This window comes from Grammomys surdaster, unplaced genomic scaffold (genome assembly GCF_004785775.1).
Source record: "Grammomys surdaster isolate TR1022 unplaced genomic scaffold, NIH_TR_1.0 126187, whole genome shotgun sequence".
NCBI lineage: Eukaryota > Metazoa > Chordata > Mammalia > Rodentia > Muridae > Grammomys > Grammomys surdaster.
Window position 1 is genome coordinate 2788173 of NW_021620993.1, and position 25780 is coordinate 2813952.

General features: G+C 50.1%; 1 protein-coding gene across 8 annotated transcripts in view; it reads right to left on the bottom strand.

Moving 5' to 3' along the window:
• Jakmip1 (janus kinase and microtubule interacting protein 1) overlaps nucleotides 1-25780 on the bottom strand; it is a 96526-nt gene that overhangs the window by 42607 nt on the left and 28139 nt on the right. For all 8 annotated transcript variants that reach the window (XM_028758180.1, XM_028758178.1, XM_028758179.1 and 5 more), the window contains exons 2-5: nucleotides 14928-15190; nucleotides 10286-10780; nucleotides 1255-1464; nucleotides 151-270 (exon numbers count right to left, since the gene is read on the bottom strand). In XM_028758180.1, the coding sequence (XP_028614013.1) occupies nucleotides 151-270; nucleotides 1255-1464; nucleotides 10286-10780; nucleotides 14928-15056 (954 nt within the window). In that variant the 5' untranslated portion in view covers nucleotides 15057-15190. The remainder of the gene's footprint in view (nucleotides 1-150; nucleotides 271-1254; nucleotides 1465-10285; nucleotides 10781-14927; nucleotides 15191-25780) is intronic.

Sequence of the window (25780 nt, forward strand, 5' to 3'; positions counted from 1 at the left end):
GAGAGAGAGAGAGAGAGAGAGAGAGAGAGAGAGAGAGAGAGAGAGAGGAAAGAAAGTTAAGAAAACCAGATGCCCCCTCAGCATCCAGCATCCATTTCCGGCCCTGGCCCTTCCTCGTGTCCACAGATGCCATGTGTCTTGGGTGGTTACCAGTTCATTCCTCTCATCCGCCAGCAGGGTGTTCCTGTCCTCCAGCTTCCGAATCACTGAATTCAGTTCAGCAATTTTCAGTTGAAACCGCCTCACGTCTCGCTCGTCCATATGTTGATCCTAAAAATAAAAACTTTGAAGAAGCTCAGATGATTCCATGGAGCCTATGGAGACCCCGTGAAGACACAACAGGGATGGCCCTGTCTAGAGGACCCTGTGCTCAACGAGGAGGCAGACTGACAGACATACCAGTTCATCCTCCTGGGGACACTTCACCTCAACCTGCCTGAGACTGAAATCCTCAGTGGGATTCAAACACCAGCCAGGAGGCTGAAGCTCCCACCCACACAGTGAACTTGTGAAGACCCACTGCGTGTTGTTGTGGTTTCTCGAATATGCTAGTACATTCCTTCACAGCCGGCTGTCTTGCTCAACTCTGAAACATCAGCACCTAACGCACATCCAGCACAGAGCATTCATGGCATCTGATGAGGCAGAGTGGAAGAAAGGGAGGGAGGGAGGGAGGGACAGAGGGACGGAGGGACAGAGGGACAGAGGGACGGAGGGACAGAGGGACAGAGGGACAGAGGGACAGAGGGACAGAGGGTCAGAGGGACAGAGGGAGGGAAGACTTACTTCAACTGCCTATCTTTGCTAAGGGCCTGGTAGTCGCTACTCCTAAGGCAGACAGACAGACACATACACACACACACACACACACACACACACACATCTCCTGTGCTGATGCTTGCCCTGGCACTTTGAGGAAACCCTGCTGGTCTCTGGACCTCTGACTTGCCCAGGGGCCTCCTCCTTGCAGAGCCCCAGCTGTGTATCCTGCTCTGAGACCTCCATAGATTTTTTGCAACTCCAGCCACAGCAGGCTCAGCCAGCCAGTTCTTCACAAATATCTTCTCAGTGCTGAGCGCTGGGCCTGGCACACACTGAATATCAGTAAAGTGGGAAGGATTCAGGGAGGAGTGGAGTGTGAGAGGGTAGGGAAGGCCAGAGAAGAGCCAGGAAGCTGAGTAGGACAGCAGCCAGCAGAGGAAGGATGTAGATAAGTGGTTTTCTTTATGATGAGCAGGAGACACCACCCCTCACCTGGCCACCCATAAGCTCCGCCATGTCACCAATGCCAGGAGGAAGCTCCCTCTTTGGGCTGCTGTGGTGGCGTTCTGCCTCCTTGACCTGGACCAACTGCTCATCCAGAGCCTCCTTCTGTAACAGCAGCCGCTGAGTCTGCCCGGCCTGCACACCAAGCTCCTTCTCTAGGGCCAGGATCACCCGCTCCTTTCCTTTGATCTCGTCCATCTGGTAGAGGAAAAAAAGAGGGGTCATCAGGTGTGGGCTCAGGACCAGGGTGGGCGGTCCCTGCCAGACTCTGGACTGATGCTGGGGCTGAGTTCACTGAATTGGGAGTGATCTGGTGTGGGGCAGCCAGCGTCTGCAGCACAGAACCTCTAATCTCACAAACACTAAAAGACACAGTCCTAGGTCTGAGGCTCTACAGAGTTATGGACACCTTCCACTGAAACTCAGCATCCTAAGGCTCCTCTAACCCATCAGTTCCTTATCATCCCCAAGTAGGCCAGCCATCCTGCTTCCTTACGTTTCTTCCAGAGGTGGCTGTCCCTGCCTCCCACCCCCTCACCAAGATGTTCATGGCTGGCTCTATCCTACATACAACTGATGCAGAAATGTATGTCCCCAATCCTAACTTCCTTCTGAATCTCAGAGTCACAGAACCACCTAAACCCTGCTTGGCCTCCAGTGGAACCCCTTCCCAGGCATGTGGAGCTCCCTCTTTGGGTACAGAGGGACACTTAACCCTTGCTTACTCCAGTCAAATCCAGCCTTTCCTGGGGCAGCACACCAAACAGGAGACAGAGCTTAGCATGGCAGGCTAGACAGAGCAGGGAATCACACTGAAAGAGGTTGGCAGAGGAACCCCAGACCATACTTCAACTGATTCATTTGAAACTAACCATTAGGGAAGTATTTCTGTGAGAACAGGGCCCTGGCTAGAGTGTCACCCAGAATCTCCATCTTCTCTGGGATCTCTGGATGTGTTTCCTTTACAAAAACAGTTGCGCAGCCATGGAACAAAGAACCGTGGGCCACCCCAGGAGTTAGGAAATGTGGAAAGGACCCTCCTCCAGAGGCTTCAAGACCACATGGTCCTGGTGACACCTTGGGTTTAGCATCCTAGGGCTCGCTCTGGAACTAAGGGCCCTTAGTGAGCTCATAGCCCTACCCTAGGAGACCAAGAAGGTTGTAAAGCTTTCGGGTCAGATCATTGGGGTATTTCCTGTCAACCACAGATAGAACTTGAGTTCTTACCAGCAGGTCATCAGCCTGTGACCACTGTTACTCTCTCAGCTCTACAAGGCATAGGCCTGTCTTCCCTTCAAAGTCCTGTAAATAGACCTGGTTCACCCAAGACCCACAAACCTGATCTCAGAGAGGCAAGTGTGCCCTGATTGGCAGGAAAACCCTGGTGGCTCCTCCCAGCTCTCATATCCACACTGTAAAACTGGTTCTGGAAGGCAAACCTCAGGATGTGCAAGACAGTGGAAATCACAGTTGGGGCAGCAACCAACCTCCGTCTTTAGAAACTCTGTGAGCTCTACTTCTCTGCAAAGTTTGCAAGGTTCAAAAAGCAGAGGCAGGGGCCACCACTGCTACAGCCACTCTCACTGTCAAGCTTGGCACCTGTAACAGGTGAGCAGTGTCCCCCAAATGCTATGCTAGCCTACAGAGTCAGAGCATGGATTTACTTGGCTATCGGATCTGTGCGGATACAATGATGGCCATGAAAATGACACCTACAGGTTAGGATGGGCCCCAAATCCAAGGGCTGGGTACAGGCATGGGGAGATGTGGGGGTGAAGGCAGAGACTGCAAGGAGTCAGCCACACTCCGAGGAGCTTCAAGGACAGGTAGCTGCCACCAGAACCTGGAAAAGATGGGGTCCTTCTCCAAAGCCTAGAGAGAGAGCATGACGCTGATGTTGCCTTGATTTTGGACTCCTATCCCCAAGAATACTGAGAAATGCCACCATGAAGACGGAGAAGAGTCTGAGTGATGAGGTGGCTTGGGGTCTAGTCTATGTGGGATTTTCAGGCAGAGGGGACCCAAGGCATGAGGTCTTCTTCACAGGGAGCCTGACATAGGAGCTGAAGAACAGCTGTAACAGGCCTGGAGATCAGCAAAGGACATGGAAGATCCAGGACAAAGGCCCTGAGCCCTGTGCCATGTATGCACTTGGTGACCCTCTCACTGGGGAAGAAGTGGGTGCCACCATTGTCAATTGGTAAGGGTCCCTGCCCTTTGCCTCTTGAGACCTTCCAGGTGCTCTGCTCTAGGAAGGAGTCAAGGGGGATGGTGACTTCCATGTCTTTCACTAGACTAAGTAGCCCAATCCAGCATTCAGCACCCCTCCAGCTTCTGCCTGGAGACCAAATGTCACTGGGTTACATTTCCCATAGCCATCCCATCCCCCTAGTCTGTCAATGACACCAACTAAAGGTGGAGAGGGGGGTCACATAGGCAAGGGAAGCCCCAGGCCTTACTGGTCCCCAAATCCAGCTGTATAAAAAGGCACTCTGCTTTTCTAATAAGCAGAGCCAGTCAATATCTGCATCTGCTTAACTTTCTGCTGGTCCCCAGCCCCTGCAAACAAACAAGCCAAAGTCTATATGCCTGAGCTTTTGGGGTCGGGGGGCACTCCTAACAAAGTGTCTGGGCTTCCTGGAGTGAGGAAATGACTACCCTTGATGTGATTCAACTCTGTGGAACCAAGGCACGAAGGTCAGAGCATGGACAGCTTTCCCTTTATCTTCTCTTCCTCGGCCATGGGAGACAGGCCTTGCATAACTACCTATTCTGCAGCTTCAGGCTTTCCATCCCATAGGCTGCTACAGAGTCTAGACATGAACAAGAAGTTACAAGCCGTCCTGGCCTTCAGCAAACCTGTTACTCCCTGGCCCAGCTTTGCTGGTGATGGCGGTAACTTGTTCCTTCCTCCTCTGCTGGACGCTTTAGATTCTTGATTGGTTCAGAATCAGTACAGAAGACAGCACAGTGATATATCCACTTGTCAAAACCCCTGCTGTGTGTGCATTTCCTTCTCTGTATCACTTAACCTCTTGCTGGAGGTGTCTGCTGAGTGCAGGAGTCCACAACGCTTCAGGCAATGGGCCCAGTCTGCACAGGGCAGGCGGTCCAGTTGCTCAGAGAGCGACAGACCTCGGGAGAGAGTCCCTGCATGGTGCAGTTCTGTACAGCCAGCTACCACGTGATCTCAGTCACCCCAGAACTTGCCAAGTTTTGCTCAGGTATCTACAAGCATTGTACAGGCAGGTGACTGTCTTGGATATCTTTGAGGTGATGCACCCACCTGGGGCAAGCAAGAAGACATTAGCAAGCACCCAGGGGGGCTCCTGTAGGCTCTTCCTCAGGGACCCACCCTGGTGGCAGCTTCTGCTCCGTCCTCCAATTCCACCCTCCTCTTTTCCCTTCTCCTGCGTGGTAGAGATACAGTCGCACCATAGGGTGGCTTTGCCCTCATGTTTGGGTTGGCTTTTTTCTCCTGACACATGACTAGAGTCACCCAAGTTCCTGTACACACCAGACATGTCCTCTTCTATACCATCCCTTTAACTGAATATGCCACTATTCACATTGTTATTAATTTCCGATGTGCATAGCAATTCTTCTTTGTCCTTCAGGGAAAGTGAGCACTTTTTTAATGGGGTTGGTTTCTCTGTGCTCAGATGTGATGTTTACTTCTTCCCTCTCTCGCCTCCTTGTCACAGCCAAACATCTAGGACCCTTTCTTCTGACCATCCTCTGGCATGAATTTTCTGCTACCTCAACTTATTTCTTCAATTAACTTTCAGCTGAGCCTCTGTTTGTTTGTTGTTTGTTCTGGATCGAAGTCTCACACCTCAGGTAAGACGGGATGATTGACAGGAGTGTGAATCCGTTCATGGCCCAGGTCTCCCCTTCCGCGGGTCAGACATCTTCTTCACTGTGTTCAGCACACTGCAGTGCCTTATTCAAGCAGTCACTGGAGGTTTAAACTACAGATAAACCTAAGTGCATCTTCCTAGGCATTCTTCCCTTTCCTGCCTGAACAGCTTTCGAGACAGCTGAGCTCCCATTCTTTGGAAAGTATGTTGTTCATGCTCCCCTTTTCAGAGAGTGCTGTGGCTGGGTCTGGACTCCCACACCAGCAGACTTGTTCTGATTGCTTTGCTTCACAAGGCTTCCATGTGTGGAAACCCCACGGGGTTTCCAGTGATTTCTAAGGACTACTGGTCTTTTTAACTGAGCCACTCCAGCCACTGTAGGAGGTGTCTTGGCTGTAAATATGTCATAGCAGAAACAATTCCTTACAGACACCGCCCTGCCCCAGTGCTGTTCACTGAGATGACATCCTTTCCCCACTGCACTGCAGAGCTAGCCTGCTCCTACGTCGACTGATCCCATAGCTACAGGTCTCTTTCTAGACCCTTCTGTTCCTACTTGGGGATAGGGCATTTGTCTAGCAAGCAGGAAGCTGCACACACACACACACACACACACACACACACGCTACACAAACAAACACACACTCTTGCCTTTCCAACCCCTTTAAATGTTTAGTACTAACCTAGAATCTGTTGGCCAATGTCCGTGCTACACAGCGATACCCTCCAAAGACAAACACTATCTTCATATGTCTGCCACATCTGTTCACAAAAGTTCATCCCAGCTGGGCTTGACCACTGACATCCTCACATGAAAGGGAAGGGACAGTCACTGAACCCTCCCTGAGTATCCAGCCACTCCTCCCATGCAACTCTGCCCTAATAGAACTTGGTTTTAGGACCTCAGGGAGGAGCTAGAACATCCAGACGTGGGGTTGTTATTGAGAAGGTCATCATCTACACAGGCACGGAGAAGCCACCATCCATGCTGGCTACACACCCTCCAGTGCAGCTCTATTATGGTTACCCACACGCTTGCCACAACCCAAACTCATTGGTTCCCCTGGATGAACTCTAGGGAATCAAACTGATCTATTCGTCATTGGGAATATGAGGACGGGGTAAGACAAACCTTAGTCAAACCCACATACCTCCACACACCCCCATGCGCTCTCTCTCTCTCTCTCTCTCTCTCTCTCTCTCTCTCTCTCTCTCTCGAAAGCACACACACACACACACACACACACACAAGTCCATGAAAATAAGTCAGCTTGGCTAGCTGCACTTACCTTCATGGACATTCTCATCAATACACAGTTTACTCGGCTCTCCCTTAGGCCTTCTCAGCAAGGTTTCTAGCCTGGCAGAAACCCTGCACAACTTGCCTTACAGTTGTTCCTGGAGCCTTTTTCCTACTTCTTAAAAGTTTTCCCCCTTCCAGTGGGGCCACGGCTAGTACACAGAAACAAAAGGTATTTTGTGTCTACTTTGTATCAGAACTTGGACAAATGTGTTTGTTAGTTCTGAGAAGTCATGAGATTGGTGACCTTGTAGGAGAGGCTGAGGCCACTGTGTGCCTCCCTTTTGCCATCCTGTGCCAACCACTGTTTGAGGACATGGCTCTGAGGATGCCATCTTGGGAGCAGGGACTGGTCTGTGGGACTCGTCAGACACAGAACCCAGTGGTAACCTTGGCTTTCCCCTTTCCACCATTACCCAGTCTGCGCTAAAAAACAGACTGGGACAACTGGGATAGACCTGAGACTCTGCAGTGTCTCGGCATCATTCACATGTAATTAGGCTCCCCTTCATCCAACCTTCAGAACTTACTTCTTCTGGGTCTTCTGTATACTGTCCCCCTGGCTAGTACAACCTGAACAGAAGAGGTGGTGGTAAGGGTCACTCTGGTTTGGTCCTGAACTTGAGTGGGAAACCTTAACTGGTTGATCATTATGGCAAACATTGTTAGCAGATTTCCAAAAGAACGATTTATCAGATTAGAGCAACTCCATTTTAATCCAGACATGCTAAGAGTCTGTCAGTAAGCTCAATTTTAAAATGTTCTGAATGCATCAACAAAAATGGCCACATGGGGTTTAATCCTTTATTACGTTGCCAGACTGCCACAGGCTGCGCATGCGGTGGCCTCTATGAGTGGATCTCTATGAGTTTGAGGCCAGCTTGGTCTACATAGCAAGATGCAAGCCAGTCAAGGCTACAAAGTGAGACCATCTCAAAACACCAGAGAGAGAGAGAGAAAGAGGGAGGGAGGGAGGGAGGGAGGGAGGGAGGGAGGGGTAGGTTAAATAAAACACTCTGGTTTTAAATCTGTAAATACTAAGCAGATCCTTACATTTTCATAGTTAACCTGGCCCAAGATTTATTAGCCTTCCCATAGAGCCCTGGTCTTTCTTGGTTAATACTTACTCAGCATTCTTATGACTAAGTTCTTAAGAGAGAATGTTCCCTCCCTAGGTCTTCCCATGTCACTGCTTTGGACTCTGGCTGGTGCTGGCATCATAAGGATTTGAATACCTTTCTACTTCCTGGATGCATTTTCACCTGTGTGGGCTAATCATGTATTGACAGGATTAAAATCACCTAGGAGGCACACCTCTGGATGTGTCTATGAGGATGTTTCCAGGGGTTTAATTAAGGCAGGACTCCCTGCCCACTGTAGTGGTGACCAGTGGGGACTCCATGGTGGAGCTCCTGGGCCGAGTAAACACAAGTCAGCTGAGCACTAGTATTCATTTCTCCTTGTTTCCAGGGACTGCGAGTGCAGGGAGAGCAGCTGCTTCCTGCTCCTGCCACCAGGCCTTCCTCACCAGGATGGACTGTACCACCAGGATGGACTGCATCCCCAAACTGTGAGACAAAATGAGTCCTTCCTTCCTCGAGAAGCTTCTTGTCAGATGTTGGATCCCAGCGCCCAGCCTCATAGCCGATGCAGTAAGGATTCATTAGTTCCTCCGTAAGTAGAAGACTTTCCTGTGAGGGCGCCAGGCAGAGGCTCTTCTTAAGTGTGGCAGTACCATGAGCTACAGGCTATGGGACATTCTATCCCACAGTGTTGATCTGGATGTGGTACTGTCACTTCCTCTAAGTATACCTTAACTGTTGATCTACGCTACCTAAAGTGTCTTCAATGTCAGGATCCCTTTCTCCCGTGACTTACCCTCCAGCCCCTGTGACTTAAAGCCTCTATTCCCTTCATACATATTGCGAACAGTGCATCAACTTACCAATTTTGATTCTTTTCTGAGCTTGATTTCTTTTTTAAAAAATTTTATTAATCATTCCATTTGTTTACATCTCAAATGATATCCCACTTCCCGGTTACCCACTCCACCAACCCCCCATCCCATGATATCCCACTTCCTGGTTGCCCCTCCGCCACCTCCCCATCCCACATCTGCCCCCCCTCCCTTTTGCCTGTATGAGAATGCACTCCCACCCACACTCTCCTGCCCCACCATTCCAGCATCCCCCTACTCTGGGGCATCCAACCTCCCTGGGACCAAGGGCTTCCCCTCTCTGAACTTGATTTCTTTATTGGCTTTTATCTTCAGCAATTCTTGCTCTTTATGGTTTTCCTTACTCTACTTTCTGAGAGGTGAAATTTTAATATTTATTGCTATTACTATCATTGTGTGTTTATACGACAATTATATTTGAGTATGGGAAGCCATGGGCTGTGGTATGATGTAATCAGTCCTCTCCTCCGACCAAGGGTTCCCAAGGATCTTAGTTCATTAGGCTTACACAATTATTAGCAAGTAATTTACCTACTGAGCCACCTTGCCAGACTCCTTCCTGGGAAATCAATTGTCTGTTTTTCTGCCAGACAAGGCAGCTCAAAAGATGGTTGATTCCAGTATTTCTTTCATCTACAGCATGCTTTGCTCTGTGGACTGACATAGTACTGAGAATCCTCACACTTTGAAGCGCAGATGACTTTTAATTAAAGTGTGCGATGTCGCCTCCCGAAGAGCAACACTGTGGGCTGCCTGGGTGGGTCTGTGTACTCAGAGAGGTTCTCCCCCAACCCAGCTAGGGGCCTGACTCTCCCTCTGCCTAGTTTTGAAATTTTAGGCTTTCCTACCAAACCCTTCACTGTTAAGTGCTGCTCCTGTGTATGGTTAGGGTGACCTCCTGACTTAGGTCCTTCACATCTTTGTCACCAGGCTGGCTACACTCAGGGTCAGCGTGTACATGGCCTCTTTACGTCGCACCTAACTCAGCCATTGGCCTTTGCAGTGGTTCTCCTAAACATCACCACTTCATGCAGTCTGAGAATCTAAGGTAGCTGAGGTGTTAGTACGCTGTGCCACCCTGCTGCAGGCTGCCCAGGGCCTTGAGGGGCACACAGCTGTTTGTCACAGTCCCATACACATACAGAGCCCCATATCCTGTGACTACTAGAGCTGTGGAAGGTGACACTATCCCCTGCAGGTCCCCACCGACCTTCCATATCCCTTCAGTGACTAAGAAGACTATTACCAGTCTTTGGCCATACCATGCTTAAGGTCTGATCTCAGAAGCTAAGCAGGGTTGGGCCTGGTTAGTATTTGGATGGGAGAAGAATATTACCAGGGTGAGCTGGCCCAGTCTGAGCACTGCTCCTTCCTGTCACCACAGAGATGGCTCAAAGTCCCACTCACCTCTTAATCAAAACTTCTACCCGCTCAGACTTAGAACACAGGCTAGAGCTGGTGGTGATTAGTACTGGGAAGGTCTCCTCTCAGGAATGGGAGTCAAATAAACTTAACAGCTCTCACCCCACTCCCTTTTTTGGGGTGGGGGGACACTTTACATTTCCCTGAATGTTGCAACCCTGGGTCTCACCCTAATGTAAAGCCCACTCCAGTCCAAGTGAATGAAGGGCTGAACCTCCCCTGCCTTTCCTCTGCAGTCAGGTCCTCTCTTACAGCAACTCAGTCTCCCATCCACAAGCCCCACATGGAGATGAGCTCCTGACAATTTACAGATCTTCCCAGAACCATACTCTAGGAGAAACCTGCCATCCTAAACCTACTACCACTCCAGGGGCAGCCAGGACCTTGTGGGCGCCCCTGTACCTCCAACAGTGCCTGCCTGGAGCATGTAGTCCCCATGTGCTTTAGGGGAGGGGTGCTGTGGGGAGAGACTCTACGTACCAGTCTGCGGATGTCACGTTCGCACTCTCTCTTGATGCGGTGCACCTCATCCTGGTGCGCCTGGTACGCAGCGCGCAGGTCCGCGGCTTTGGCCTTGTCTGCCTGCATGCAGTTGCTGAGTGCCTCTTCCGCCTGTTTGCGCGCAGCCTTCAGCTCGAGGATCTCCTGCTGCAGCCGCTGGCGCTCGCCATCAAAGGTCCTGCGCGCCTCCTCGCGCGCATCGGCCAGCAATGCAGTCTTGACTTTGTCTGCGGCGCCATCTCGCAGCACATTCAGCGTGGCCTGCAGCCGCTGCAGCTCACCTTCCTTGATCTTGGCGGTCCGCGCTGCCTCCTGCTCGTGCTGCCGGATGAGCGCCTCGCGCAGCGCCTGCAGTTCCTTCGTCTTCTCCTCGTGCAGTTTGGCCTTGAGTTCCGAGATGTAGGCCGTGTGGCGACGCTGCTCCTGCTCGCGTTCCAGCTTGGCCTCCTGCAGACGCTCCCGCAGCTTCCCCACCTGCAGCGGGAACAGTGGCAGGGTTAGGGTCGGATCCTTCAGGAGTAGCCTCAACTCAATACTCTTCCTGTCTCCACCCTCTAGTTCTCCTACGGGCCACACCCACAATTCTGCCCTCCACCCCAACCCCATTCCGGATCTCCCTTCCCACAGTATTTAATGATTTTCTCTGGAGAGCCATGAGGATGTTTCGATTCTGAACCAGGAAGGACAAGAAACTAAAGACAGAACGGAGGCCAAGGAAGATTCTAAACAAATTAGCGTTTTTTAGTGCCCATGGGCAGGGAACTTGAGTCAGTGATGGCTGGCACCACTATTACCTTGTGCCAGAGGGCCTGGCAGACCTGAATGGGACTGGATGCAAAAGAGCTGCCCTGAGGCAGATGCATGAGACCAGTATCTCCTTGACATCACATGCAATCACAGAAACAAAACATGGCGCCATCCATCACTGGTCACCTCCCCACAGCTGGAACTGGAGCTCTCCGGGTGAATTTACTGCCAGGGCATCAAGACTCAAACAGTCCATGGATGCCTTAAGAACAGCACCCTCCAAACACAAGGAACACTGCAGCTGAATCTGATCCTGCTCCAGCCTACCTACCTCAGACAACTGATGCTATGGCCTCACTGGCATTCTGACAAGGTTTAGAATTATCTGCGAGATGGTGAGGAACACGTAGATATGACTGTGATCGTTTCTGGGGAGAAATATGAAGAGAAGACTTTCATTCCCTAGAGAGGACCCAGGAGCTGGGGACCTGCTCACGCACAGCAGAGACAGGAAGTGCTTTCCTAGGTTCAGCTGTCCAAGCACTGAGGATACAGTAGCCATGGCTCCAGGTCTACTCAAACTGGAGGCCTTGGTATAATCCATGTGGTCTTACTGGGATGCAGAATACAAGAGTGACAGGGCTTAAGGGAAGCTTTTTTAAAGGGAAGTCTGAGAAGCCAGGGAATGCACTGCAAGGCAAGAGTCCCTTCAAGGAGTCTCTATGCCAACAACATGTGAAACCTAAGGCACAATACAGACACCAGGATGTCTGAGGTGCCAGGAATGTATGAGACACCTGCTGAGAAAGGCTGCAGGCAACAAGGGAAGCCAACCATGGACACAGCTCATGGGAGTGGGGATGCCCGAGGCCCTCAGAGACCACGCTGAGACACTGTGTGCTAAACGTGGAGCTACAGGATTTCGTGTTTGCCCTGCAGAGGTTCTGTCTGTTTTGCTTTGTTCCTATGGTCCTTTCATGGCTCTGACCCATTATATTTGGGAAACATATAGGTCTGTTGGAGTTTTACAAGGGTTCATAGCTAAGAGATTGCCTTGAGTCTCACACAGAGGCTTTGAACGTGGGACTTTTAAACAGTGTTGGAAGTGTTAAGGTTTTGGAGACTCATAGACACAGACTGAACACATTTTGCATCATGAGATGGACATGGATGAGCTTTGGGGGATCCAGGATGGAATGCTATGGTTTAAGGGGAGGTGTCTGCATGTCAAACTGACAACGGGTAGACTTCACCATCAACTTGACTACATTTTAGACTCACCCTATAGATGAGGATTCTGGAAGTTGCCTGTAAGGATGTCTCTGTAGAGGACTACCTAAGGGGGAAGGACCCACCCTGCAGATGGAGGGTACCATCCTATGGGCTGGGGGCCCAGATGGATTAATATGGAAAGAGAGGACTCCAGCTAGGCTCCGGCAAGCCCTCCTTTTTCTTTTTTTTCTTTTTTTAATTTTTATTATTATTATTATTATTTTATTTTATTTTATTTTGCCCTCCTTTTTCTGCTTCCCTGACATGAACTGTTGGTTCTGCTCTGCCACACCTCCCCGGCCATGATGGATGAGTCCTTTGAAAAGGTGGGTCAGAATAAACATGTCCTCCATAAAGCTCTCCACCCCTAGGCTGTTTATGTCAGAATCTCTGTTGTCCCGGCAGTGAGAAGAGTAACTAACACACAGGGTTTCAGCCTTGGGGTTTTGTGAACTGTAGAGGACCTGGCTCACCCAACAGCTGTCTCACTAGAGGAAGGCACTTCCCTCACACAAGAAAGTTTGTTACTGAGGCAGTGCAAAGCCTGTAACTGGACCTTGGTAGAGCTGGAAGTGGTGTTGTGGTTGGTAGGAATTATTAATGCCACATTTTCATGCCACTCCCTGCCATGACCCCTCCAGGACACAGCCTGACTGTACCCCTCACTTTTTGACCCGGGGGACACATCCTCTTGTGCTGCCCCCTGGTGTTGTAAGAGGTTCTCCTAAGAAGTTCTGTCTACTGTGAGCTTCACCATGGGTAAGGCAGGCTGAGCAGATACGGGTGGTAGCAGAGGTGGTGACAACTGCTGCTGCCTTAGTGGTAGGGACAGCACCGTCATCATGAAGCCAGCAAAGTGATGGGGCAAAGAGAGCCTGGAGCCAAGGCAGGAGATGGCTCAGGATATTGGAAGTACAAAGAAAGCAGAAAGCAAAGACAGCAGCAGACTTCAGCAGCAACAGGCTTTTTAAGCCAAAGGCCAGAGGCTGCAGTTCCTAGGGGCTGGCAGAGGTTCAAGGAACTGTCAAGCCCAAAGAACTAAGGGTCCCAACATCTAAGACCTAAGAGCTGTAACAGCAGCTACTGCAAGAGCCCAGGATCCTGACACCCAAGGCCTGGGAACAAGACTCCCACCCCACTGGTGTACCAAGGCCAACTAACCCCCTGAGAGTAGGGTCAAGGTCTGACTCCCATCTGCAGACCAAGGCTAGTTCCAGCCTTGGAATGGATAGTACAGTATGGACTAGTTGCTGTGAGACTGAATAAATCACTGGCAGGCTACAGCCAGAATCTGTATGTCCTTCCCTCCGCCATCACTGTTCCCCACGTTACCTCAGACTTTGAGTCTTTTCAGGTTCTACCCTGCCAGCCAGACACCCATCCCATCCTGTGCCCAACTGACGCTCAGTTTGTTAATGGGGGCTGCTGAAAACCTGATGCCATCCTTGATGCCTTAGACTGGCGAGGGGACTTGTAATGAGCAGACAGGTATAAAATGAGGGCATTCTATTGGGTCCAAATGCTATCTGTGATTGTTAGGATTAACTATCCATCAGGCAGATGTTAGAATCGACTGGAAGAGGGGCCTCTGGGCGCCTCTGGACGTGTCTCGGGAGGATTATCTTAATTACGTTAAGTCATATGGGGAGACTCTTCTGTGCTGTGGAGCACCCTAGCCAGGGTCTCCAGGGCTGCAAGGCAATGGAGAAAGCAAGCTGAACACTGGCTCATACTAACTGCGCTCAGCTTCCGATCGTGATGAGACCAGCTCCCGCAGAATCCATCCTGCGGCTGTGACGTCCCTGCCGTGAGGGATCTCAGACCCTCCCATCTCACCACCGCTACCGCAGCAAAGACTGTGGCCGTGGGGTTCCCCCCCCCCCCAGCTGTTATCTCAGACATGTAGGACAGCCCTCAGCTGGCTCGCCTCCAGCAAGCTCAGAACACGTGTCGGGAGACTTTAAGTCACACATTCATGATCAGGAAGATCTGGCTAAACCAGAGGGAGGCTACCAGGTCTGTGAACCAGAAAGCTGGAGTCCCCTGACAGGACTGTGTTGACATCAGAGCTGTGCTTTGATTGTTTTCCTGAAGGATGTGGGTGCCCATCCAGGCACTGTTCCAACAGGTTCCAAAGCTTATACATGCTGTACAGGGTGAGAATGCTCCTGTCACAGAGTCAGGCTCTTCATTGCCAATAACCCCTACTGTGATCCCTATCTTACAAAGAAGGGAAGCTGAAACGTAAAGAATCTCGCAGCCCTTGGCCGGGCGGTGGTGGCGCACGCCTTTAATCCCAGCACTCGGGAGGCAGAGGCAGGTGGATTTCTGAGTTCGAGGCCAGCCTGGTCTACAGAGTGAGTTCCAGGACAGCCCGGGCTATACAGAGAAACCCTGTCTCGAAAAAACCAAAAAAAAAAAAAAAGAATCTCGCAGCCCCACCAAGGTCACAGGCAGTTTGTGGTAGAAAACTACCACCACGTGGTCTTCTCAGCTGCCTCCTGTACTCAAAGGGACAGCTGAGGCTCAGGCCTGGGATTACAACCCTCACAGCCCGGTGCTCACAGCCCAGCCTGAGGTGGCACCAGAGGCCCCACCACACCTTGCTCTTCTCCTGCTGGAACTCGATCTGGATGTTGGTCAGCTTGGCCCGTAGCTCTTCATTGGCCATCTGCACAGAGTCCGTCTCCGTCTCGGGCTTCTCACCCTTGCCGCGGCCCTTTTTAGACATGTTTCCTCTTGGAGTGAGACACTGAGGTCCTGAGGTTCACGCCCGCCCACCAGTAAGCACAGCAACCAGCTCTGCTGTGCTAAGCAGTCGTGCAGGGCTCCACTCGTTCTCTGTGCACACCATCACTGGCGACTCTGTTGGGGGAGAAGAGAAGCTGAGTAAGCACATAGCAAGTGTCCCCCTAGCCTCAGCGTCCCCGGGCTAAACACTTGCCTCACTCTCAGAAGGCCTACCATTCACAAGCCTGGCCTATCATAGCTCACTGAAGCTACCATAGAATCACCTGGAAGATATTATGGAGTCTCACCATCCTTGGGGTCTGACCAACATCTCCAGCCAACTCCTAAACCATGTCCCCAAAGGACCACATTGTACCACTCTGTTCTAGTACTGGCCTCTTGAGAATGCAGGACCTCATCAGTGTTTCTGTGAACCGTAGCATACAGACCTCTGTGCAGCTTGGGGTGCTGTTTCTAAAGGAACTCCAGGGTCTCACTTGAAGTACATGGCAGAAAATAGGAGGCAGGAGGCAATGTGTGTGCACTGTACCTCACAGGACAGGAGGCAGGAGGCACTGTGTGTGCACTGTACCCCATAGGACAGGAGGCAGGAGGCACTGTGTGTGCACTGTACCTCACAGGACAGGAGGCAGGAGGCACTGTGTGTGCACTGCACCCCACAAGCCAATGAAAGCACTGCACTCTGAAACAGATGGTTCATCCCCAGAGTTAACTGTTCCTTCTGATAAAATTCTGTCATCCATGTTACAGATGAGGAAACTGAGGCATGCAGCAGCCAAGCGCCAGGTTACACAGCTCATAATGCAAATTGGAGCTTACCTGCCAGGTGGTGGTTGTTCACACCTTTAATCCCAGCACTTGGGAGGCAGAGGCAGGCAGATTTCTGAGTTTGAGGCCAGCCTGGTCTACAGAGTGAGTTCCAGGACAGCCACGGCTACACAGAGAAACCGGGTCTCGAACCCCCCCCCCAAAAAAAAATTGGAGCTGACCTGATCATTCTTCTATGGCCAAAAGCAACACAGGACAAGCAACTGAGGTCTCTGAATGGGCAGGTCTCTGGGGAAGCAGACCTTGCCACTCGGGGCCCAGTCCAAACCCCACCAAATAAGAGAAGCTCCAGTCAGGGCAATACCTGCCACATGGCCACAAAGCTGGCGCGATGCCCAGTGCGAGTGCGGAGGACACGTGAGAGGGAAGGATGGAGGAAAGAAGGAAGAGAAGATGTTGGGAGAGATGAATAGAATATATAGTTTCTAGTCCAACATATAAGAAATTTGGAGTCTAAAGATAAGTAAACAAAGTGAAAATAAGGACATTTCTTAGCTCCATCAGAGGACTGAGGTCATAGGGCAAAGCGATGTCCCACAGAGAACCCCAAGCGGAGAGCCACTTCCCTAATACCAGCTCCTGTTCCTCTTGCATCAGGCCCAGCTCCCGACAAGATATCCAAGACTAGACCCAGACTTAGACATTAAAGTAACTCTGAATAACATGCAAAGGGCCTCAGAGAATAAAGCAGACAGCATGGCAGAACAGATGGTCTGTAAGCAGAGAAGAAAAATCCAGGAAGGGATAATGAGATGTCCAAGTTAAAAAAAAATCACAGAAGAACTCAAACAAGTCTTCCACAAGTTCTTTGTAAGACTGAACAGAGCTGAACAGTCCATGAGCTCACAGGTGCACCAATGGTGAATTCCCGAACTTAAGAGAGTCTGTCAGTGAGCTCACAGATGCTAATACAGTGTCTTCAAACTGAGAAGCAATGGAAAGCTAATGGAGAAAGAGACCAGACTGTCCAAGGGCAAAACACTGAGGAGATAGTGTATTAGCTACACTAACAGCTGTGCTCAAACACACCAAAAGCAACTTGAGGAGGAAAAGGTTTACTTCAGCTTATAGCTCCACATCACACTCCATCACTGACAGAAATCAGGGCAGGAACTCAAACAGGGCAAGAGCCTGGAGGCAGGAGCTGATGCAGAGGCAGTTGGGAGTGCTTACTTACTGGCTGCCTCATAGGTCAATCTGGTGAGGACATCGTCTTAACCTTGGTTCCTTCTTCTAAAAGGACTCTAGTTTGTGTCATGTTGACCTAAAACTAGCCAACACCAGTGTGAATGGAAGAATGAGAGAAAGAACCACAGGACTCTGTGAAGCCGTGTGCGGTCTTCTCCAACCAATGGCAGACACCCAACCATAGGTACACAAACTGTACCTGCATGTGAGTGAGTAGATCACATCCAAGCTGCAGCTGACCAAAGATGAAGGGAAAGAAACATCCTAAAACAAGACCAAGAAGAAATACCTTGGCTACAGAAAAACAACGATAAGAATTCAGCAGACGTCTCTGCAGAAATGATGTGTGTGGCAGGGAGGGGGCAGGAGGGAGGAACAGAGCAAAATACTGTCTAGAGGGGAAAGTCAACCTGTGGTTCAGTCACCTGTGACATTTTCAGAGACTAAAACCTCAAGAGAAACAAAAGCCAAAGCATTGGCCAAGCCACACTGACCGCCCCTTTTAAGAAGGCTTCAGAGAGGGGTACAACGAGTCAAAAACCCCGTCTAGCTGGACATGTTGTGTGATGCGCACCTTCCAGGACTTGTGAGTCAGAGGCTGGTGGATCACTCTGAGTTTGGGGCCAGTGCTGGCTACAAAGGGTTCCAAACCAGCCAGTGCTGCATAGTGAGACTGTCCAAAACCAAAACAAACAAACAAAAAAGTCCTCAGACTAAACAGGAGACCAAACAAATGAAAACCAGATGATATCGTAAAACTATGATTTACATTTTAAAAACGAGCTCTAGAGAAGGGATGAGTAAACAGGGTAAAAGCTAGAGGTTTCTATTCTTAACTGATCTGACAGCCACCAGTTTGCTGAAGCAGAAAGAACTGTGGGCTGGATGCTTGTAGCTCCAGTTTGGAGGGGGAGGGGCGGCAAGCCAGACCCCACAACGTACTAGAGGAAGTAGAACGCATGCAGATGCTATAGTGTACTGTTCATCCAGACTGGACTTTAGACCGCTTCTAAATACATGTTGCAAACTCTGGGCTGCTCCTGAAACAGTTTTCAGAGAGAGGAACAAGTTGAGCTTCTCCTAAAATGGAAACATTAAACTACAAAAGGCAGAAAGAGAGTAGAAGATGAAATCAGTTACTAAGAAGACCCAAGGAACCCAGAATAGTAACTAACTGGGCAGATAGCAGCTAAGGACACCAGCTGTAACTCAACCACCCAGAGCACAGTGGCTTCACAGCCAGCAGCAGCCGCATGCTGGGGTCCTGAAACTGGGCATGAAAGCCAGGAGAAAACTGGCAACAATAGTATCTGAATTCACACAACCCAAAATGAAATCTAACCCCAACCATAATCACATGGTGTCACTGCAGCCTTGGCTCTGAGCGCACAGCACTCACACTTTGCACGATGCAACGCCTGCTGAGGCTGCAGGGGACACCTTGGCTGTGGCTCACAGCTGTTGTATTGTCTGCTCTTCCTGAAACTGAACAGTTCCAGAGAGTAAACAGAAGCTTTTAAAACGTTCCCACCTTCATTGTTTGGCATGTGAATATCAAGTTAGTGTCTGAGTCTCTGGGTTATGTGGTGTTACAATGTTGGATTTTTAATAATCATATCTTGGGCTAGTGAGATGGCTGAGCAGGTAAGGATGCTTGCTGAGTTTAGTCTCTGGGACTCACGTGGTGGAGGCCAAGAAGTGCCTGCAAGTTGTCCTCTGACTTCCAAGCATGTGCACACATATGATAAATAAATAAACATAATAAAAATTTTCTTAATTGCTGTCTGTGTTGTTAATATCTTTCATAAAGAATCATTCAGTGAATTTTGACTCACGATTAGGACAGAATTCACAAGAACTTCTGAAGTGGCCCTAAGCATGCTTTTGTTATTTGGTATGTTTATATATGAAAAGCGGCATTTGAAGCTTTGAGGATTACAAAATCAAAATATTAGCCAGCTCCAAAATATATCAGAGATGTTCTCCATCTCTCGGTATTAAATATTCAGCCAATATCTAATTCCTTTATGTAAAAATAAAAAGCCCATCCTTCTCATTAGTATGTAAATCTGTTTTCACTTTTTAAAATGCCAAAACTATGTGAACATATAGAATTGTTTTAAAGCTGGGCAGTGGTAGCATACACCTTTGCTTTCGGCATTTAGGAAGCAGAGGCAGGCAGATCTCTGTGAGTTTGAGGCCAGTCTAGTCTACAAAGTAAGCTCCAGGACAGCCAGGGCTATGCAAAGAAACCCTGTCTCAAAAGCCAAAAAGAAAAAAAAATGTTTAAAAGTAAATATTATATGACTTATCAGGAAACATTTGATTTGTGTGCTTATATCTTTAAACTACAGGTCATGTGAAAATTACTCCAGCAAAAAGGAATCACAAGTGGAAAAAGCATTAGATGAGCCCATGGAGACAGAAAGTGCCAGAGTGGAGTTGAAATGAGACCCAAACACTACAGAAAACCGCTGACTCTTAAGACTCTCTCCGGCTCTCTGTTCCTCCTTGTTCCAGAGATCACCAATTGTTCTTGTGCAGTGCCAGCCTCATCCTGTAGACAAAATGGTGAAGGTCAGTGTGAACGGATTTGGCCATATTGGGCACCTGGTTACCAGGGCTGCCTTCTGCTCTCCATCTGGTGGCAAAGTGGAGATTGTTGCCATCAACGACCCCTTCATTGACCTCAACTACATGGTCTACATGTTCCAGTATGACTCCACCCATGGCAAGTTCAACGGCACAGTCAAGGCTGAGAATGGGAAGCTTGTCATCAACGAGAAGGCCATCACCATCTTCCAGGAGTGAGATCCCGCTAACATCAAATGGGCTGATGCTGGTGCTGAATATGTCGTGGAGTTCACTGGCGTCTTCACCACCATGGAGAAGGCCGGGGCCCACTTGAAGGGTGGGGCCAAAAGGGTCATCATCTCCGCCCCTTCTGCTGATGCCCCATGTTTGTGATGGGTGTGAACCACGAGAAATACGACAACTCGCTCAAGATTGTCAGCAATGCGTCCTGCACCACCAACTGCTTAGCACCCCTGGCCAAGGTCATCCATGACAACTTTGGCATCATGGAAGTGCTCATGACCACAGTCCATGCCACCACTGCCACTCAGAAGACTGTGGATGACCCCTATGGAAAGCTGTGGCATGATGGCTGTGGGGCTGCCCAGAACATCATCCCTGCATCCACTGGTGCTGCCAAGGCTGTGGGCAAGGTCATCCCAGAGCTGAACGGGAAGCTCACTGGCATGGCCTTCCATGTTCCTACCCCCAATGTATCCGTTGTGGATCTGACATGCCGCTTGGAGAAACCTGCCAAATATGATGACATCAAGAAGGTGGTGAAGCAGGCATCTGAGGGCCCACTGAAGGGCTTCCTGGGCTACACTGAGGACCAGGTTGCCTCCTGTGACTTCAACAGCAACTCCCACTCCTCCACCTTTGATGCTGGGGCTGGCATTGCTCTCAATGACAACTTTGTAAAGCTCATTTCCTGGTATGACAATGAATACGGCTACAGCAACAGGGTCGTGGACCTCATGGCCTACACGGCCTCCAAGGAGTAAGAAACCCTGGACCACCCACCCCAGCAAGGACACTGAGAGCAAGAGAGGCCCTCGGTTGCTGAGGAGTCCCTGTCCCCAACACTGAGCATCTCCCTCACAATTTCCTTCCCAGACCCCGATAACAACAGGAGGGGCCTAGGGAGCCCTCCTTACTCTCTGAGATACCATCAATAAACGTTCACTGCACCCATCAAAAAAAAAAAAAAGACTCTCTCCTGTGAAAAGCTGGCCAACATATTCACTGTTAACTGGGAATCAGTTTGAATTCATACCCAGTCACAGAAGAACCAAATGGAAACCATGAAGTCAAGGCCCTGCTGGCTGGGTCTCCAGGATTAGGACACCAGACTCCACTCACCTGAGATCCTGAACATTTATGGGCGGGTCTCCCTCCCACCCACTGCCCTCACCAACATCTCCTGGATGATCACGGGAACAGTCACAGCCAGCAAGCTCTCTGTAAGGCTCAAACAACTGATGCTAAACACAGCTGTTCCACCCCCATAAGGAGAAGCACTCCACATCATACTCTAAGGAGGAGAGAGGGAGGAGGGAGGGAGAGGGAGGAAGGAAGGGAAGGAGGGAAGGTAGGCCATAAAGGGATGTGACCAATACTGAACCCAGTTGTTTGGAAGCAAATTACAGGGCCTGACTTGAACCCTTTTAGAGCAGAGTCCGTAAGTTCCCTGAGGTTTTCCTTCTCCCATGGGTTCACTTTCCAGACACAAGGTTGGCGTTCAAAAGTGAGTGGTGATGCACCCTGGGGCAGGAGAGTCTTTGTTGATTTTCTAGCAGAGAAGACACTTCCAGAGCCAGAGTTGAAAGCTATCTTGTGTTCTCTTGCCTGCAAAGGTGCTCACTAGAGTATACCTTGTAAATCGCCTACATGGTTCCCTACACTGCCTAGCCTCCTCTGCAGAAGTGGGTCGTGTGAACAGACTTGACCAATGATGTACAGGAGTGGTTGTGCCTAGGGCCCTTATGGGCAGAGTTAAAAGTCTGACTACTCTTCCTGCCTACAGACCCTTGAAAAATATCTGTTGTGGTGGTGACAGGGCCACAGGGACCTCTGGGCTCCTGACTCAGCCATTAGACAGGCCCAGCCAGCCTTCACTAAAGGATCTGTGAACCTGAACTGTCCTTTTTAAGCTTCTTTTGTTGGTGCAGTTTGGCCTTGACACCTGGAAAACGTTCTTCCTGGCCTGTCTTCCTTCCCCTTACCACCTACCCAACTTCAAAATTCAACTCATATGTCACCTGCTTTAGTACACATTTACTGATGCCACCCCCAGCCCAGGCAGGGTGGGAACAGTCTCCTGTCCACCCACAGTTCTATTTCTCTTTTCACAGCCCTGACCTGTTGGTGCCACCTGTCTCGACCACCAGACAAGATGCTCTGGGGCAGCCAGACCTATGCTGACATCGACCTCCCAGAGTCTAGCTCAGAGCCTGCCCAGACTCCAGGTGACTAGGTGGGTAAATTGGACTTTAGATGGCCAGGTTAAATCAGTCAGCTTTCTTTACTACAAAGCCACTGTGTAGGAGCTAGACTGAGTCCCTGTCAGGCTCATCTGCTGCAGACAGAACCTCCAGGACCTCAGGGTGAAATGACATCAGAACATGCCTTATAGTGGATACATGGGTCAGGAGGGATGCCTACTGTCATCTTAAGGAGTATCAGAACTCTGATGCTCAGAGAAACAACTGTAGGGGAACACAGGGCAGACACTCTCTTCAAGCCAAAGGTCATCCCAAGTCATGCCACAAGAGCACAAGCCACAGACATCTGATCTCTAACATCCCGTCTCCAGAGCTGTGGGAGACCTCCTACTGCTAAGGCCCCAGCCTGGAAACATCGCACCTGGCAGATAACATAATAAAATGTTAACAGAGTAACCCCAGTCCAGGGCAGACCTTCTACACAGTGCCCCACAGAGCAAGATAATCTCATCTCCACAGGCCACTGATCAGACAATCCTACTTTAGGGAAGGCATCAACAAGTAATGGTTCTCAGACCACAGCCAGCCTGGACTTAAAATCATTACCACCACTACCTCCTAGAACCAATTCCAGTTTTGTCTGGGAGTCTCTCCACCTTCCCTGCAGGGCGGATGGTTACCATGGAAGCAAGGATGTCTCTGCTAACTGTTTCAGATTATCACGTAACCTTGGTATACTGGCCTTGGAGGGAGTTGAGAGACACTGAGAGGGGGAAAGAAGCAGGGAGAGAACTGTTGGTCCCTTCAACACCAGCAGAGGTGTTCTGATGGACGGCTTGCCATGGTCCCTGGGAGCGTGTGGTCTAGCCTATTCTCATGGTCAGTTTTGAAAGACTACCTTTCAGGACTGCAGTAATGGTATCTTCCTCTGGGAGCAGAGGACAAGAATGGAAGCTGCGTGTGCTGTTTGTTAGAGCATGCTATGTGTCATGGAAGGGTCACCCATTCAGCTCTCTCTGTGTCCAGCTGATGCTCCTTCCAAGGGCTGTGGACTGAGGTTGCTACTGGGGCAGGAGTCCACCTGCTAGGGTGACAGTGGAATATGATCTGAGACCCTCTTGTGGATGCCCCCCCTCTGCTGTAGGAGGGGTACAGAGGTGATTTTTTATCTGTTCTTCTTCTATATTCTCCAAGGCATTTTCCATACCCCAAATATAATGTTTTCCACTAAAATGAATTAAATTGGAGGAATAGTATCCCCATCACAGCCTGTTTGCCTGAAAAAAAAAAGGACACAAACAAGCAATTGCAATCAAGACAACTACCAGCCAAGAGCCACAAGCACCTAAGTGCTTTGGTCCTCAGCACAGTGACAGGCATTGAGCAGACATTCAAACATGGAAATCTTCCTCAAGGACTGTTCCTTCTGTCACCAACCCTCCTACCTAGCATTCGCTCAAGCTTCTACCTGTAGTCAAGGTAGGACCCATGTGCACAACTATGTATGGCTTTCCCTAATTCTTGTGATAAAACTGTCCTTAGCTGTAGGTCTAGGGACATCTGTTATGATTGCAAGCCAGCCTTGCATTGGGTCCCAGGAGCAGGTTATTTTTTTTTCTGGCTGCTGTCTGCAACCGCTCAATAATCACCATTTACCACGTGATCTGCTGCTGTACTCCAGCAAACTCAGAGCTGCGTGCTGATGATATGCTAGCTTCTGTGTACCTTTCTGAGACGGAGCACAAGGTGACTGCATTGCCTGGCAACGTGGTCCAGAGACCAGCTGACTTCCACCCCCTGATGCCGGCTCTAGCCCAGCAGACCTTCCAGTGCAGGGAGAGCCATTTTGCATTTGTTTCTCCTAAACAAATGAGGATTTCAGGCTTTTGCTCGGGCTGCAGGAAATACACATCAACATCACATCTCTACACATCCCTTAGCTTCACACACACACACACACACACACACACACACACAGAGGGGGGCAGGCTTGCTATGAGTGAGTCCACCAAGAAACAGTCCACTGCTTGAGGATCAGGAGCCAATGTCATCTTTTTTTACCAGTTCAACACAGCAGCATGTCCAGGCATGGGAAGAGGGCAGAGGGAGGTGCTATGGGGCTGCAGAGCTCCCTACACTGCAGCAGGGGACTTGTTCTTGCTGTCCCTCACACTGCCTCATGTGTCCCTCATCTGAAGACAGTACCGTGGCCATTCCCAGGCCCAGTGTTGTGTAGAATTTCAAACATTCCATCCTGTATGGAAGCTCCTTATGGCCCAGGAAGGAGACAATTTAGAAGTGTCAGGAAGGCCCTGAATGGGCCAGCTGTGCCACAGCCCTCCCTCCTGAAGGTTATATAAGCAGTAAGAACTGCTAGAGAGACTGAGGCAGGGCAGCTTGCTGGAATAGATGCTCTCCAACCAGTCGCACACCTGCAGGTGTCCATGAGGTGTCCATGCTGGGGTAGGCTTTGGGGATGCAGCTGTATTTGAATCATTTCTGCACCTATAAATAGCCCCTCCCCCACATTCCCATAAGTAACCCCAGTGAAATCCATGGGTCCCCGAGTTGGACTTCGGTGGTATCCGCACTTTGATCTCTCGTCAGTTGCCACATTCCCCACAATGATTCCCCCTCCCTATGTCACCTAACACCTGCCCTCAAGTCCTCCACAGCCAGCTTCACTCACATTCCTTAGAGGAATGCACTACGGAGTCTATGAAAGCACCTGCCCTATGACAAGTCCTGGGTAAGCAAGATAGGCAGAGAGCCCAAGAGCTGCTGCCCTAGGGCCCTGCAGGTTCCCCTATGGCATAGAAGACAGGGCAGTATCGCCTGCACATGAGCTCAGATGTCTCTAAAAGCTTTCAGATAGTCGCCAGCACCACCCCCATAGCCTACCTATATAAAGAAAGAAAAGCTGCCTGTGAAACCTGAAGAGGCACTCCTGCCAAGGAAGCTAAGTGCAGATATTCACCCTTCCCTCCTCTCCTCCAAAGCCAGTTCCCCAAACTCACCCCAGCCTTCCTCTCCACTCATCCCATTATCCCAGCCCCCAATTCCAGCAGGTATTCCCTGGGAAGCCAGCAGCCAAGCCTGCCAGAGAAGAAAATAGGCCAGGGACAAAGCAGGTGGGTGAGCTTCAGATCCTCACTCTTTCTCCCCTCCTCCAAAGCTTATCCCCCAGTCTCATGGCCAGGCTCTGCCGCAGACTACCCATGAAGGCCTCGCCTGGCTCTCTGCCCCTCTTCCCAGAGGACTAAGCTGATCTTGGTGAGACACTCTATTTCTTCCCTCTGTAAACTTCCTTTATACCCCAAGGCCACCTCTATTGCTAAGTGTCAGTTCCCAATACCTAGAAACATATTTTACTGGGAACCTGCAATGGCCACACCTAGTAGAATGCCAGAGTAATTCCCTACCAACCAACACAGGGCCACCACCCCATCCTCCTGAGAACAGACAAGGTGACAGAAACCAATTAACAAAGCGAAGGGACTAAGCCAGCTCAAGCGTGGCAAACATGGCTGGGGAAGCCTAGCCCTTCCTCCATTCCCTCTGTCTTGTTAAAAACCACTAGATTACTACAGTCCTAAAGCTAGCCTCCAAGGTCTAGTCCCTCATTTGGCCAATTCCTCCTCCTGAGGCTGACTACCAAGGTCCAGATATC